Source organism: Tachyglossus aculeatus, chromosome 15 (assembly GCF_015852505.1).
Source record: "Tachyglossus aculeatus isolate mTacAcu1 chromosome 15, mTacAcu1.pri, whole genome shotgun sequence".
In the NCBI taxonomy this organism is placed as follows: Eukaryota; Metazoa; Chordata; class Mammalia; order Monotremata; family Tachyglossidae; genus Tachyglossus; species Tachyglossus aculeatus.
In genome coordinates this window covers 13,165,348-13,178,855 of record NC_052080.1, presented here as the reverse complement: position 1 = coordinate 13,178,855, position 13,508 = coordinate 13,165,348, and the positions used below count along the sequence as shown (strand labels likewise).

The 13,508-nt window shown below is 46.0% G+C and overlaps 1 protein-coding gene across 1 annotated transcript in view; it reads left to right on the top strand.

Moving 5' to 3' along the window:
• ARSH (arylsulfatase family member H) overlaps positions 1–13,508 on the top strand; it is a 41,781-nt gene that overhangs the window by 5,607 nt on the left and 22,666 nt on the right. The window contains exons 2-6 of the mRNA XM_038757131.1: positions 239–346; positions 2,250–2,371; positions 6,685–6,810; positions 7,736–8,159; positions 9,059–9,195. Coding sequence (XP_038613059.1) covers positions 239–346; positions 2,250–2,371; positions 6,685–6,810; positions 7,736–8,159; positions 9,059–9,195 — 917 coding nt within the window. The remainder of the gene's footprint in view (positions 1–238; positions 347–2,249; positions 2,372–6,684; positions 6,811–7,735; positions 8,160–9,058; positions 9,196–13,508) is intronic.

The following is a 13,508-nucleotide window of genomic DNA, read 5'->3' as shown; positions in this document are numbered from 1 at the left end:
CTTGCTCTTTTCACTAGGTCACAGTGCTTCTCATTTTCCATTCCCTTTCGATTCAATACCACTGTAGAGATTCCTGATTTCCATTTTCCCCACTAGCAAATGAAGAGGAGTTTTTATTTCTCTGTTCTGTTATCTTATCGGACTGTTCCAAGTACTAACTCAAGCGATGGCTCTGCTAATGAAAAAAATGTTTCAGGAGCAGTTGGGTTTTTGTGTCGGTGTGCTGCCTGTTTTGGAGAATCACGTCGCCTCATCTTGTAATAAACTCTAGACCCAACATTCTCTTGCTCATGGCTGATGATCTTGGAATTGGAGACCTTGGGTGCTATGGTAACAACACCATGAGGTAAAGATTTCCCTCAAAGTCCTTTCTAATATAGAGAGGCAGTGTGGCCTAGTGAATAGAGCCTGGACCTGGGAGTGGGAAGGACCTGGGTTCTAATACTGACTCCGCCACTTGTCTGTTTTCTGACCTTGGGTAAGTCACTTCACTTCCCTGGGCCTGTTACCTCACCTTTAAAATGGGGATTAGGAAAGCGAGCCCCATAGGGGCCAGGGACTGTGTCCGACCTGATTTGATTATATCCACCCCAAAGTCTACTACAGTGCCCGACACAGAGTAAGCATTTAGCAAATACCACAGATAAAATACCACAAAATTCTCTGATTAAACCTTCTTTTCCCAGGCTTCCTCTTCCTCCTACGACATCTATGCTCTTGGGTCTGTGATCTCTGGATATTTGCCTCAACCCCCCAGCACTTTTGTACTTAACTTTAAATTGCATATTATAAATTATTAATTTCTATCAGTGTCTGTCTCCCCCACTAACTGTACCCCTCGTTGTGGGCAGAGAACGTGCCTACCAACTCGGCTGTGTTGTACTTTCCCAAGCGCTTAGTACAGTGCCCTGCACACAGTAAGTACTCAATAAATACCATTGATTGATTCAATTCTATATAAAATGCACTTCTTTACACTCAGTTCTCACCCTCAAGTTTTCACTGTCAAACCTCTCTGATAAAAGCTTGTTGTGGGAAGGGAATGCGTCTGTTATATTGTTATACTGAATTATCCCAAGTGTTTAGTACAGTGCGCTGCACACAGTAAGCACTCGATAAATATGAATGATTGATAGGTAAGATATTACTCTAACAAAATGTCTTAAATCAACGAAGATTATCCTAAAGGATTTCCAGTTATTTCTCCAAAGACTAGAAATTCCTGAAGACCTTTTTTCTAATACTGCCTGGGAGCCCTCTGTAAGGAGAACACATGAAAATCAGAAATAAAAGGTGCTCTGATATTTAAAATAAGTCCACACTGAGTGATTTTTTTAATTACCCATAACAGTTTAATTACCCATAACAAGCATTTGTTTTCTTTATTTGACCTGAGTTAAAAGTGCACTTGAGTTTTATTTGGAAACGATTTAGATACCCAAAGATGCACATGTTCATAATTTGTTTCTTCTCCTGTTTACTGCTGCCACACTTAGACGTGCTAAATATAAGACCGACATTCATTCATTCATTCAACCGTATTTATTGAGCGCTTACTGTGTGCAGAGCACTGTACTAAGCACTTGGGAAGTACAAGTTGGCAACATACAGAGATGGTCCCTACCCAACAGTGGGCTAACAACCTAGAAGATTTAGAGAAACCCAACAGAGAGATGGTCCCTACCCAACAATGGGCTCACAGTCTAGAAAGGGGAGACAGACAACAGGGCAAAACATGTGGACAGGTGTCAAGTCATCAGAATAAATAGAAGTAAAGCTAAATGCACACCATTAACAAAATAAATAGAATAGTAAATATGTACAAGTAAAATAAATAGAGTAATAAATCTGTACAAACATACATACAGGTGCTGTGGGGAGGGGAAGGAGGTAGGGCGGGGGGATGGGAAGGGGGAGAGGAAAAAGGGGGGGTCAGTCTGGGAAGGCCTCCTGGAGGAGGTGAGCTCTCAGTAGGTGAGCTTTCAGTAGATACAAGATAATCAGGTGGACACAGTTTATGTACTATATGGGGCTCATAGTCTTAACCCCCATTTGACAGATGAGGTAACTGAGGCCTAGAAAAGTGAAGGGACTAGCCTGAGCTCACGCAGTAGACGAGTGGTGGGGCCAGGATTAGAACCCAAGTCCTTCTAAGGCCTGTCTTCTATCCACCTGTCCCTGTTGCACTGATTGACTGACTGACTGATGGAATTAAACTGTCCCTGAACTGTCCATTTTTTTCTTTCTAGCACGCCTAACATCGACCGTCTTGCGAGAGAAGGAGTCAAGCTGACTCAACACCTGGCGGCAGCCTCAGTTTGCAGCCCGAGCAGAGCAGCTTTCCTCACTGGGAGATATCCCATCCGATCAGGTCGGGAAAACCTCAGGGATAAGGGAGTCAGCTTCTCGTGGCCTAGGGGAGAGGGCCCGCGCCTGAAAGTCAGAGGACCTGGCTTCTAATCCTGGTTTTGCCACTTGTCTGCTGTGTGACCTTGGGCAAGTCACTGGGCTTTTCTAGGCCTCCGTTACCTCATCTGGAAAATGGGGATTAAGACTGTGAGTCCCATGTGGGAACATGGACTGTGTCCAACCTGAGTAGCTTGTATCTACCCTAGAGTTTAGTACAGTGCCTGGCATATAGTAAGCATTAAAAATACCTTTAAAATAAAAAAAAAGACTGAGAGTCCCACCTGGGACTTGATTATCTTCTATCTGCTGCAACGCTTATTATTATTATTATTATTATCAAATGCTGTCAACATTCCCAATTCATGGCAACTCTATGGATATACTTTCTCCAGAACGTCCCATCTTCTGCCATAATCCATAACCTTGCTAAGAGTTCTTCCATTATCCTTGTTATGGTTTCTAACCACCTAGCTGCTGGTCTGCCTCTTCCTCCTTTTCCCTGGACTTTTTCCTAGCATTAGTGTCTTCTCCAGAGAATTAGTCATCCCGATGATGTCTCCAATATATGCTAATCTAAATCGAGTCATTTGGCCCTCCAAAGACCACCATGGCTTAATTTGCTCCAAAACCCATTTGTTTGTTTTTCGGGCAGTCCATGGTCTTCACAAATGCCTTCTCCAGTGCTTAGAGCCTGGCACATGGAAATAATAAGAATAATAATGACTGAGCCCCATTTTTCCTCTTCCCCTTCCCTCCCTATTGCCCCCCACCACCCTACCTCCTCCCCCTCCTCACAGCACTTGTATATATTTGTATGTATTTATTACTCTATTTTACTTGTACATATTTACTACTCTATTTTATTAATGATGTGCATATAGCTATAATTCTATTTATTCTGACAGTTTTGACACCTGTCTACATGTTTTGTTCTGTTGTCTGTCTCCCCCTTCTAGACTGTGAGCCCACTGTTAGGTAGGGACCATCTCTATATGTTGCCGACTTGTCCTTCCCAAGCGCTTAGTACAGTGTTCTGCACACAGTAAGTGCTCAATAAATATGACTGAATGAATGAATAATAATAATAGTATTTGTTAAGTGCTTACTATGTGCCAGGCATTGTACTAAGGGCTGGGGCAGATACAAAAAAATTGGGATGGAACCAATCCCTGTCCCACATGAGGCTCACAGTCTTAATCCTGATGTTATAGATGAGGTCGCTGAGGCATAAAGAAGTGAAGTGACTTACCCCAGGTCACATGGCAGACAAATGGTGGAGCCGGGATTAGAACACAGGTCTTTCTGACACCCAGGCCTGGGCACTATCCACCTCACCATTCTGCTTCACAAATAGTAACAGTAGTAATCGTAGTAATAATAATAATAATGATAGCACTTATTAAGCGCTCACTATGTGCAAAGCACTGTTCCAAATGCTGGGGAGGTTACAAGGGGATCAGGTTGTCCCACAGGGGCCTCACAGTCTTAATCCCCATTTTACAGATGAGGTAACTGAGGCACAGAGAAGTGAAGTGACTTGCCCAAAATCACATGGCTGGCAATTGGCAGAGCTGGGATTTGAACCCATAACCTCTGACTCCAAAGCCCGGGCTCTTTCCACTGAGCCACACTAGTTATAGGCAGGGAATGTGTCTGTTTATTGTTATATTGCAGTCTCCCAAGCACTTAGTTCAGTGCTTTTCACACAGTAAGCACTCAACAAATATGATTGAATGAATCAATGAATGAACAAATACAATTTTTTTAAAAAAGAAAAGACTGTGGGCCCCATGTGGGACAAGGACTGTGTCCAATCTGATTAACCGGTGTCTCCCCCCAGAGCTTAGTAGAGTGTCTGGCACAGAGTTAGCACTTAACAAATTCCATAAACCGCCCCCAATTCCTGCCCCCAAAAGCACCCTACCATCTGAGCCATTTCCTTGAAGCAGCGTGGCTCAGTGGAAAGAGCACGGGCTTTGGAGTCAGAGGCCGCGGGTTCAAATCCCAGCCCCGCCACTTGTCAGCTGTGTGACTTTGGGCAAGTCACTTCACTTCTCTGGGCCTCTGGGCCTCAGTTCCCTCATCTGTAAAATGGGGGTGAAGACTGTGAGCCCCTCGTGAGACAACCTGATTACCTTGCATCTACCCCAGCGCTTAGAACAGTGCTTTGCACATAGTAAGTGCTTAACAAATACCAACATTATTATTATTTCCTGGTGGCCTCCAGCTCTGATCAAGGCTGTGGAAAGCTCCTCAAACCCAAAATCTGGTTTAAAAGAAGATGGGTGAAAATGGGTGATGGGTTTGTGATGGGTGGTAGGAGTACATCAGTATATGAGCTCACTGAATTCTCCCCAAACAGAGCCTTTGGCTGGGCAGACCATACCTAGAGAAGCAGTGTGGCCAGGGGGGTAGAGCCTGGGCTTTCATTCATTCATTCATTCAACTGTATTTATTGAGCACTTACTGTGTGCAGAGCACTGAACTAAGCGCTTGGGAAGTACAAATTGGTAACATACTTGGGAGTCAGGGGACCTGGGTTCTCATCCCGGCTCCAACACTTGGCTGCTGGGTGAACTTGGGAAAGTCTAGGCGAGTCACTTTACTCCTCTGTAAAACGGGAATTAAATCCTGCTCCCTCTGATTTAGACTGTGAGTCCCGTGTGGGACAGGTGCTGTGCCAATCTATTTATCTTGTATCTACCCCAGTGCTTAATATGGTGCTTGGCACATGGCAAGTGCTTAATAAAAACTATCATCATCATTATTACTATTATTATCCACACCAACAATATGTGTTTTCACCTGAACTTTCCAGATAATTACAGCCCCTTTTCTTTGGTTCAAATGGCCACATCTTACAAGAGAATTCTGTTGGTTTAGAATTCCTGCATGGAAGCATGAACAGGAGATTATGGGCATTTGATGTTACCTCTTTTTCGATTAGAGAACTTTCTATTGCAACTGTTTCCCACTAGACACAAACAATTTTCTAGGTGAAGGGAGTCTGAACCCCTCCAAATTATGCCAGAAACTGTGAGGAATAAACATTCTGTTTTTCTACAGCACTTCTCGAAAACAAATGCATTTTCATGTTGTTCTGTGGACATTTTATTCCATCAGCTAATCAGCACATATCTTATATCAAGGATTATTTAAAATTAGATGCAGATGTAATAATTTCCATATGAATGTATTTATTTCTCAGAACTACATCTCTAAGAGCTTCCTTGCATGCTTTCGAATTCTAGACAGTCCTAATCCAGGTATTCTTAAGAACTCAAATAAATGCACATCACGTGATAGGAGAAAAGAGCAATAGTAAGTCCGATGGAGGTTTGGTTGTTCATCCTCCATCCCAGCGCCACAGCACCTATGTACATAATTGTAATTTACTTATTTCTAATAGTGTCTTTCTCTCCCTCTACACTGTAAACTCACTGTGGGCAGGTAATGTACCTGTTATTTTACTGTACTCTTCCATGCACTTAGTCCAGTGCTTTGCACACAGAAAGTGCTCAATAAATACATTTGAATGAATGAAAAGTAATACTTTCCTTTTCATTAATCATTTCTGATTGAAAGGAAAAATTCCAGGGGAGGGTAAGGTGGTGAATGTAATTTTGTTTTAATTGTTCTAATGTTCTGTACTGCTTATTATGAACTTTCTCACTGTTGCTCTCACCTCTCTTGCCATCGCTCCGAGCCCTGGCCCACGTCTGGCCTCTGGCCTGGAACGTCCTGCCTCCCTCAAATCTGACAGACAGTGACTCTCCATGCCTTCAAAGCCTTATTGAAGGCACATCTCCTCCAAGAGGCCTTCCCAGACGAAGCCCCCCCTTTCCTCTTCTCCCACTCCTTTCTGCGTCGCCGTGACTTGCTCCCTTTGCTCTTCCCCTCTCCAAGTCCCACAGCGCTTATGTCTGCATCTGTCATTTATTTCTATTAATGTCTGTCTCCCCCGTCTAGACAGTAAGCTCGCTGTGCGCAGGGAATGTATCAGTTTATCGTTGCACTTTCCCAAGCGCTTACTACAGTGCTCTGTACACAGAAAGCGGTCAATAAATACGGCTGAACGAATGAATGAACGAATTAACTGGATACCGGCAACAGTAACCAGGATACGAAATGAATTATGAATACGAGCGTCTCTGATGGGTATCGCTAAATCATTTCCAAATGAACCTTGATGTACCAGATTCTGGTGGTTCAGGATGACTGCGGTCTCCTTCGAGAGTAGCTAAAACTCACCTAACTGCTTCTGTTCCATTTCAGGAATGACGTCTTCTTTCAACATGAACCGGGCCCTCGTGTGGCTAGGAGGGTCAGGGGGGCTTCCCGCCAATGAAACCACCTTCGCGACGCTGCTACAGCAGCGAGGGTATCGGACGGGATTGATAGGTAAAACGAATGGGGCCTCTCGGTTAATAATAATAATAACTGTGGTATTTGTTAAGCGCTTACTATGTGCTAGGCCCTGTGCTGAGCACTGGGGTGGAACCAAGCAAATGGGGTTGGACGCAGTCCCCGTCCCAGGTGGGGCTCACATTCTCAATCCCCATTTTCCAGACGAGGGAACTGAGGCTCAGAGAGGTGAGGTGAGCTCCTTTTTCCCTCTCCTCCTCCCCATCCCCACCCTCCTTCCCCTCACCACAGAACTTGTATATATTTGAACAGATTTATTACTCTATTTATTTTACTTGTACATATTTACTATTCTATTTATTTTGTTAATGATGTGCATATAGCTTTAATTCTATTTGTTCTGACGATTTTGACACCTGTCTCCATGTTTAGTTTTGTTGTCTGTCTCCCCCTTCTAGACTGTGAGTCCGTTGTGGAACCGTCTCTATACGTTGCCGACTTGTACTTCCCAAGCGCTTAGTCCAGTGCTCTGCACATAGTAAGCGCTCAATAAATACGACTGAGTGAACGGATGAATGACGCGGCAGACTAGTGGCGGAGCCGCGATCAGGGCCCGTGACCTTCTGACTCCCGGGTCCGTGCTCAATCATTCATTCATTTGTATTTATTGAGCACTTACTGTGTGCAGAGCACTGTACTAAGCGCTTGGGAAGTACAAGTTGGCAACCTATAGAGACGGTCCCTACCCAACAATGGGCTCACAGTCTAGAAGGGGGAGACAGACAACAGAACAAAACATGTGGACAGGTGTCAAGTCATCAGAATAAACAGAAGTGAAGGGAGATGCACATCATTGACAAAATAAATAGAATAGTAAATAAGTACAATCCACTAGGCCCTGCCACTTCTCTATCGTGCCACGCCTCTTCTCATGACAGAACCTCTTTTTTCCTCTGGCCAGGAAAATGGCATCTAGGCTTGAGCTGCGCGTCACGCAACGACCACTGTTACCACCCGCGGAACCACGGATTTGACTATTTCTACGGGCTCCCGCACACCGTGTTAAATGACTGCCAGCCCTCCAGGACTCCCGAACTGCACAGGGACCTCCGAAGGAAGCTCTGGATTTCCAGCGTCGCCCTGGGCCTGGTCCCCGCCCTCCTCCTCATCCCCACGTTCGTCGGTTGGTACCCCGTCCCCTGGACGGTCGTCGCGTTCGCCGCCATGGGCGCCCTGCTGTTTTTCATGTCCTGGTTTTCGAGTTACGGCTTCGTCCGCCGATGGAACTGCATCCTCATGAGGAACCATGACATCATTCAGCAGCCAATGGAGGAAGAAAGAGTGAATTCCCTTATGCTGAAAGAGGCCCTGGCCTTCATCGAAAGGCAAGGAACCCTCAGTTCTGTCCTTAGATGAAGCCCCCCTTTTTTTCCTTAATAATAATAATAATAATAAGGGCATTTATTAAGCGCTTACTATGTGCAAAGCACTGTTCTAAGCACTGGGGAGGTTACAAAGTGATCAGGTTGTCCCACGGGGGGCTCACAGTCAATCCCCATTTTACAGAGGAGATAACTGAGGCCCAGAGAAGTTAAGTGACTTGCCCAAGGTCACACAGCTGACAATTGGCAGAGCCGGGATATGAACCCATGACCTTGGACTCCAAAGCCTGTGCTTTCCACTGAGCCAAGCTGTTTTTCTTGTTTCCTTTCTCTAAATGACAGTCATCATCAATGGTGTTTACTGAGCGCTTACTACGTGCAGGGCACTGTACTAAGCACCTGGGAAAATACAAGACAACAGAATTGGTAAACACATCCCCTGCCCACAGCGGGCTAATGGTCTCTGGGATATCTGAGTAGCAAAGAGTGTATTCCCAATCATTCTGAACGTTTCAATGAAGGCAGAGCTGAATTTTTCCTTTGTTAAGCACTTATTATGTGTCAGGCACTGTACTAAGAGCTGGGGTTAATGAAAGGTTAGACACAGTCCAGGTCCCACATGGGACTCATAGTCCTAAACCCCATTTTTCAGATGAAGTAACTGAGGCACACACAACTTAAGTGACTTGCCCAGCATCATACAGCGCTTAGTACGGTGACTGGGACGTAGTATGCACTTAGCTCATTATGCACAGGGAACCACTAATCTGTCTGCTAATTCTCCCAAGCGCTTAGTACCTGCCCTGCACACAGTAAGCGCTCAATAAATACCGCTGATTGATTGATAACAAAGACCGTAAAAACATTAAATAAAAATAATAACTGAATCTCTTTCCCCCTAGGAACAAGCATGGCCCCTTTCTCCTCTACGTTTCCTTCTTACATGTCCGGACTCCCCTGTTGACCACAGAGGAATTTGTTGGCCAGAGCATACACGGCTCTTACGGAGACAATGTGGAAGACATGGATTGGATGACGGGTAAGGGGCTCTCAGGCTTTTCAATCAATCAATCAATTAATCAATCGTATTTATTGAGCGCTTACTGTGTGCAGAGCACTGTACTAAGCGTTTGGGAAGTACAAGTTGGCAACACACAGAGATGGTCCCTACCCAACAGTGGGCTCACAGTCAGACACCCACCGCAGAGGCTGACTCCAACCCAATTTCTACACGTGAAGCGGTGTGGCCTACCGGATAGAGCACGGGCCTCGGAGTAAAAAGGACGTGGATTCTGATTCCAGCTCTGAAACCTGTTTGCTGGCTGATTCTTGGGCAAGCCACTTTGCTTCTCTGGGTCTATTACCTCATCTCTAAAATGGGAATTAAGACTGTGAGCCCCATGGGGAACAGGGGCTGTGTCCAACCTGATTATCTTTGATTAGGACCGGGTGGCCGCCATCCTTAAGTAGGGCCAGGCAGTGCCACCGCTGTAAACGGTGCCCCAGGGCCTGTCTGCGGGAACTTTCTGAGGTGACGGTTGTACATGTACATGCTTAGCGCCCGAAGGTCGCTCTGAGTGTGGGAGAGAAGGCAGCTATGGGGCCCTCTGTCTTAATGAGGCCACAGCGGTTCATTTCCCGTTGACCAGCTGGAATAATCAGGTGGAACTGCAGCCCACGTTCTCTTTCGTCATATCGGACTTACGTCTCGCTTCGTTTCGATGATGACGGTGGTCTTTGTTAAGTATTGACTATGTGTCGAGCACTGTTCAAAGCTCCAGGGTAGATGGAAGATAATCAGGTTAGACGCAGTCCCTGTCCCACTTGGGGTTCACAGTTTTAATCCCCATTTAACAGATGCGGGAACTGAGGCCCAGAGAAGCGAAGCGACTTGCCCAAGGTCACACAGCAGACAAGTGGCGGAGCTGGGATTAGAACCCAGGTCCTCCTGACTCCCAGGCCTGGGCTCTAGCCACTAGGCCAAGCTGCTTCTCCACTGTCTACGCCAGCTGTAGCTTGAAGAAATTCTCATGAATAATGAAATCATATTGTTGTTTAGATGTTTAACTCTCTCTAGAAATTGGCTTTCAAATAGCTACTGATTTTTTTATTTTTTTTTTTACCTGCGTCTACAGCAGTATTTCTCTTCTGGTTAAGTCTTCATGGGTTTGATTACGCCTCTTGGATTTAGCTTTTGAATCCACTGTCCTGGAGATTTTGTGTTGCTCCAGCTGATTTTTCTGGAACTTTGCCATTTGGATGGGAATCAGTCAAGAGTACTTTTGAACACCTCCTGTTTGCAATGCACTGTACTAAGCACTTGGGAAAGAACAACATTCCGGAAGGTGGACAGGCCCAGCGGGAAGTCTGAAGGGGCCCGCCAACCCTGGTGGGGAAGACTGTGGTGGCTACTGAGGCTCCCGGCCTCGGGGCCCAGGCGCTGCGGCCCGGCTGTGGTCACCGCGGCCGTCGGCGGGTCCCGTCCGTCAAAAGCAGCGTGGCCCAGTGGCTCGAGCCTGTGGCTCAGTGGAACGAGCACGGGCTTGGAAATCAGAGGTCATGGGTTCCAATCCTGACTCCGCCACTTAGCTGTGTGACTTTGGGCAAGTCACTTCACTTCTCTGTGCCTCAGTTACCTCCTCTGTTAAGATGAGGATTAAGACTGTGAGCCCCACTTGAGACAACCTGATTACTTTGTATCTACCCCAGCGCTTAGAACAGTGCTTGGAACACAGTAGGTGCTTAACAAATGCCATCATTATTATTAAAGCCCGGGCCTGGGAGTCAGGAAGACCTGGGTTCCAATCCCAACTCCGCCCCTTGACTGCTGGGCGACCTCAGACGAGTCACTTCACTTCTCTGGGCCTTAGTTCTCTCATCTGGGAATGGGGATGAAGAGGGTGAGCCCCGTGGGGGACAGGGACTGTGTCCAATCTGATTAGCTTGTATCCACCCCAGCGCTTAGCACAGTGTCCGGCACATGGTGAGCGTATAACAAATATCATAAAAGGACACCCAAGAAACATTCCCCATGGGCGACTGCCACTGCTGTTGACTGGGGCAAACTTGGCTTCTTAAGTCAGTAATGCTGCTACCTTCGGGGGGGGGGGGGGGGGGTGGGGGGAAGAGAGAGAGAGAGAGAGAGAGAGAGAGAGAGAGAGAGCGCATGCGTGTACATGTTCGTCTGCATCCTCACCTCCAAAATACCGGCAGTTGAGGTAGAATCAGATAGCTGAAAGATTGGAAGATCTTGGCAGTGGCAAGTGGAAAATGTTAGGAAGCAGAAGTTGGATGAAACTTATTAGGGGCCCCAGGAAGCCCTGGACGTTAGTGGCCACACTAACGCTAACTAAAGCTACAAGGCTAGCGGCAACTCTGGTCTCTGGGATTACACAGCGCAGCGGGCTATTTATAGCTTGCCAGTCAGCTATTAACCGGATAGAAGGCAGGCCACCCGCTGTAAACCCAACCGGAGCTCCGGATTTCCTCCTTAGCCGGGATGGGCGTCCTGGGTCGGTTTTCTGAACTACTCATTTGTATTAATGTCTGTCTCTCCCTCTAGACTGTAAGCTCCTTATGAACAGGGAGCATGTCCGCCAACTCTGTTATACCGGATGCTCCCAAACAGTACACTGCTCTGCACATAATAAGTGATCAATAAATACTATTCATTCATTCATCCAATCGTATTTATTGAGCGCTTACTGTGTGCAGAGCACTGTACTAGGTGCTTGAATGATTAACTGTCCTGCACTCCCACCTCCCCTGCAGTCAAAGGGGGAGCATAGTGTGTCGGAACTGGCCAGGGAGGATGAGTGATGACTTGGCTGCAATTGGAGAATCAATCAACCATTCAGTAGTATTTAGTGCACACTCTGTACACAGCACTATACTCAGTGCTGGGAAGAGTATGTAGTCACGATTTCTGCCCACAAAGAGCTTACAGACTAGAAGGGTAGAATTACCTCAGAACTGCAGTTGGATATGTAAGTGTGCGCCGTTGGTGTGGAATGCAAAACTGAGTGCTTAAGAGTTACAGAACCAATTGCACAGATGATGCAGAAGGAAAGGCTGATAGGAGAAATGAGGATTTAATCATGGAAGACCTCTTGGAGGAGATCAGTCTGTCGATCAGTCAGTGGTATTTATTGAGAATTTACTGTTTGCAGAGGACTGTATGAAATGCTTGGGAGAGTCGGTCGACACACTCCCTGCTCAAAAGACACTTACAGTCTAGAGGAGGAAACAGACAGTGATATAAAGAAATGAATTAGGGGTATGTACATGTGGAGTTGAGGTAAGGGTGAATAAAAGGTGTAAATATTGTACTTAATCCCCTGTTTGCTCAAGAGGTGAATTCAGTAGAGCTCTGGGTGGTGAGAGTGGTGGTCTGTCAGATGAGAATGGAGAGGGAGTTCCAGGCCCAAGGTAGGATGTGGGCAAGGGCTCGCTCAGTGGTGAGAAAGACTGGATTGAGGTTCATTGAGTAGAGTGGTGTTCAAGTAGAAAAATGTACATTGACTCATTCATTCAATCTTATTTATTCAGCACCTACCGTGTGCAAAGTACTGTACTAAGCGCTTGCACTGTACAGGTGGCATTATAGCAGGAGATCAGCAAGGTTTAGGTAGAATCAAGAAAGCTGGTTGAAAGCCCTAAAGCCAATGTTAAGGAGATGGACAGCCATTGGAGTTTTTTTGAGGAATGGGGAGGTGTGGACTGAAAGTTTTTCAGGAAAATCATCACCATCATAATATTTGTTGTTGATAATAAAATGAATGAGAGTTATGGTACTTGTTAAGCACTTACTATGTGCCTAGACCCATTCTAAGCACTGGGGTAGGAACAAGTTAATACAGCCAGACACAGTCCCTGTCCCACAGTGGGCTCAATTCTTCATCCCCATTTTTTGCAGATGAGGTAACTGAGGCACAGAGCAGTGAAATAACTTGTCCGTGGTCACCCAGCAGACAAGTGGTGGAGTTAGAATTAGAACCCATGACTTTCTGACTCCCAGGCCTGTACCCTATCTACTACACCATGAGATGAAATGAAACTGGTCCTGGCCGTGCTGTTTCCCCAAAGTGTTGGGGTACACAGAAGAGAAAGGGGATGAAGAGAAGGGTTTCTTGGTCAAAGCAAGGTGAAATTTTCAGAAATCTTCAGAGTTGTCATAGCCAGAACCTATTGTAATCTAACCAGTGGTGAAGAATGGGAGGTGGGACTTGGGAGAAAGAGAGCAAGGCTACAGTGTGTCTGCCTTTTGTCTAGTTGAGGGATCAATCCTATTTACTGAGTGCTTACTGTGTGCGGAGCACTGTACTAAGCGCTTAGGAGAGTACACCACAAAGT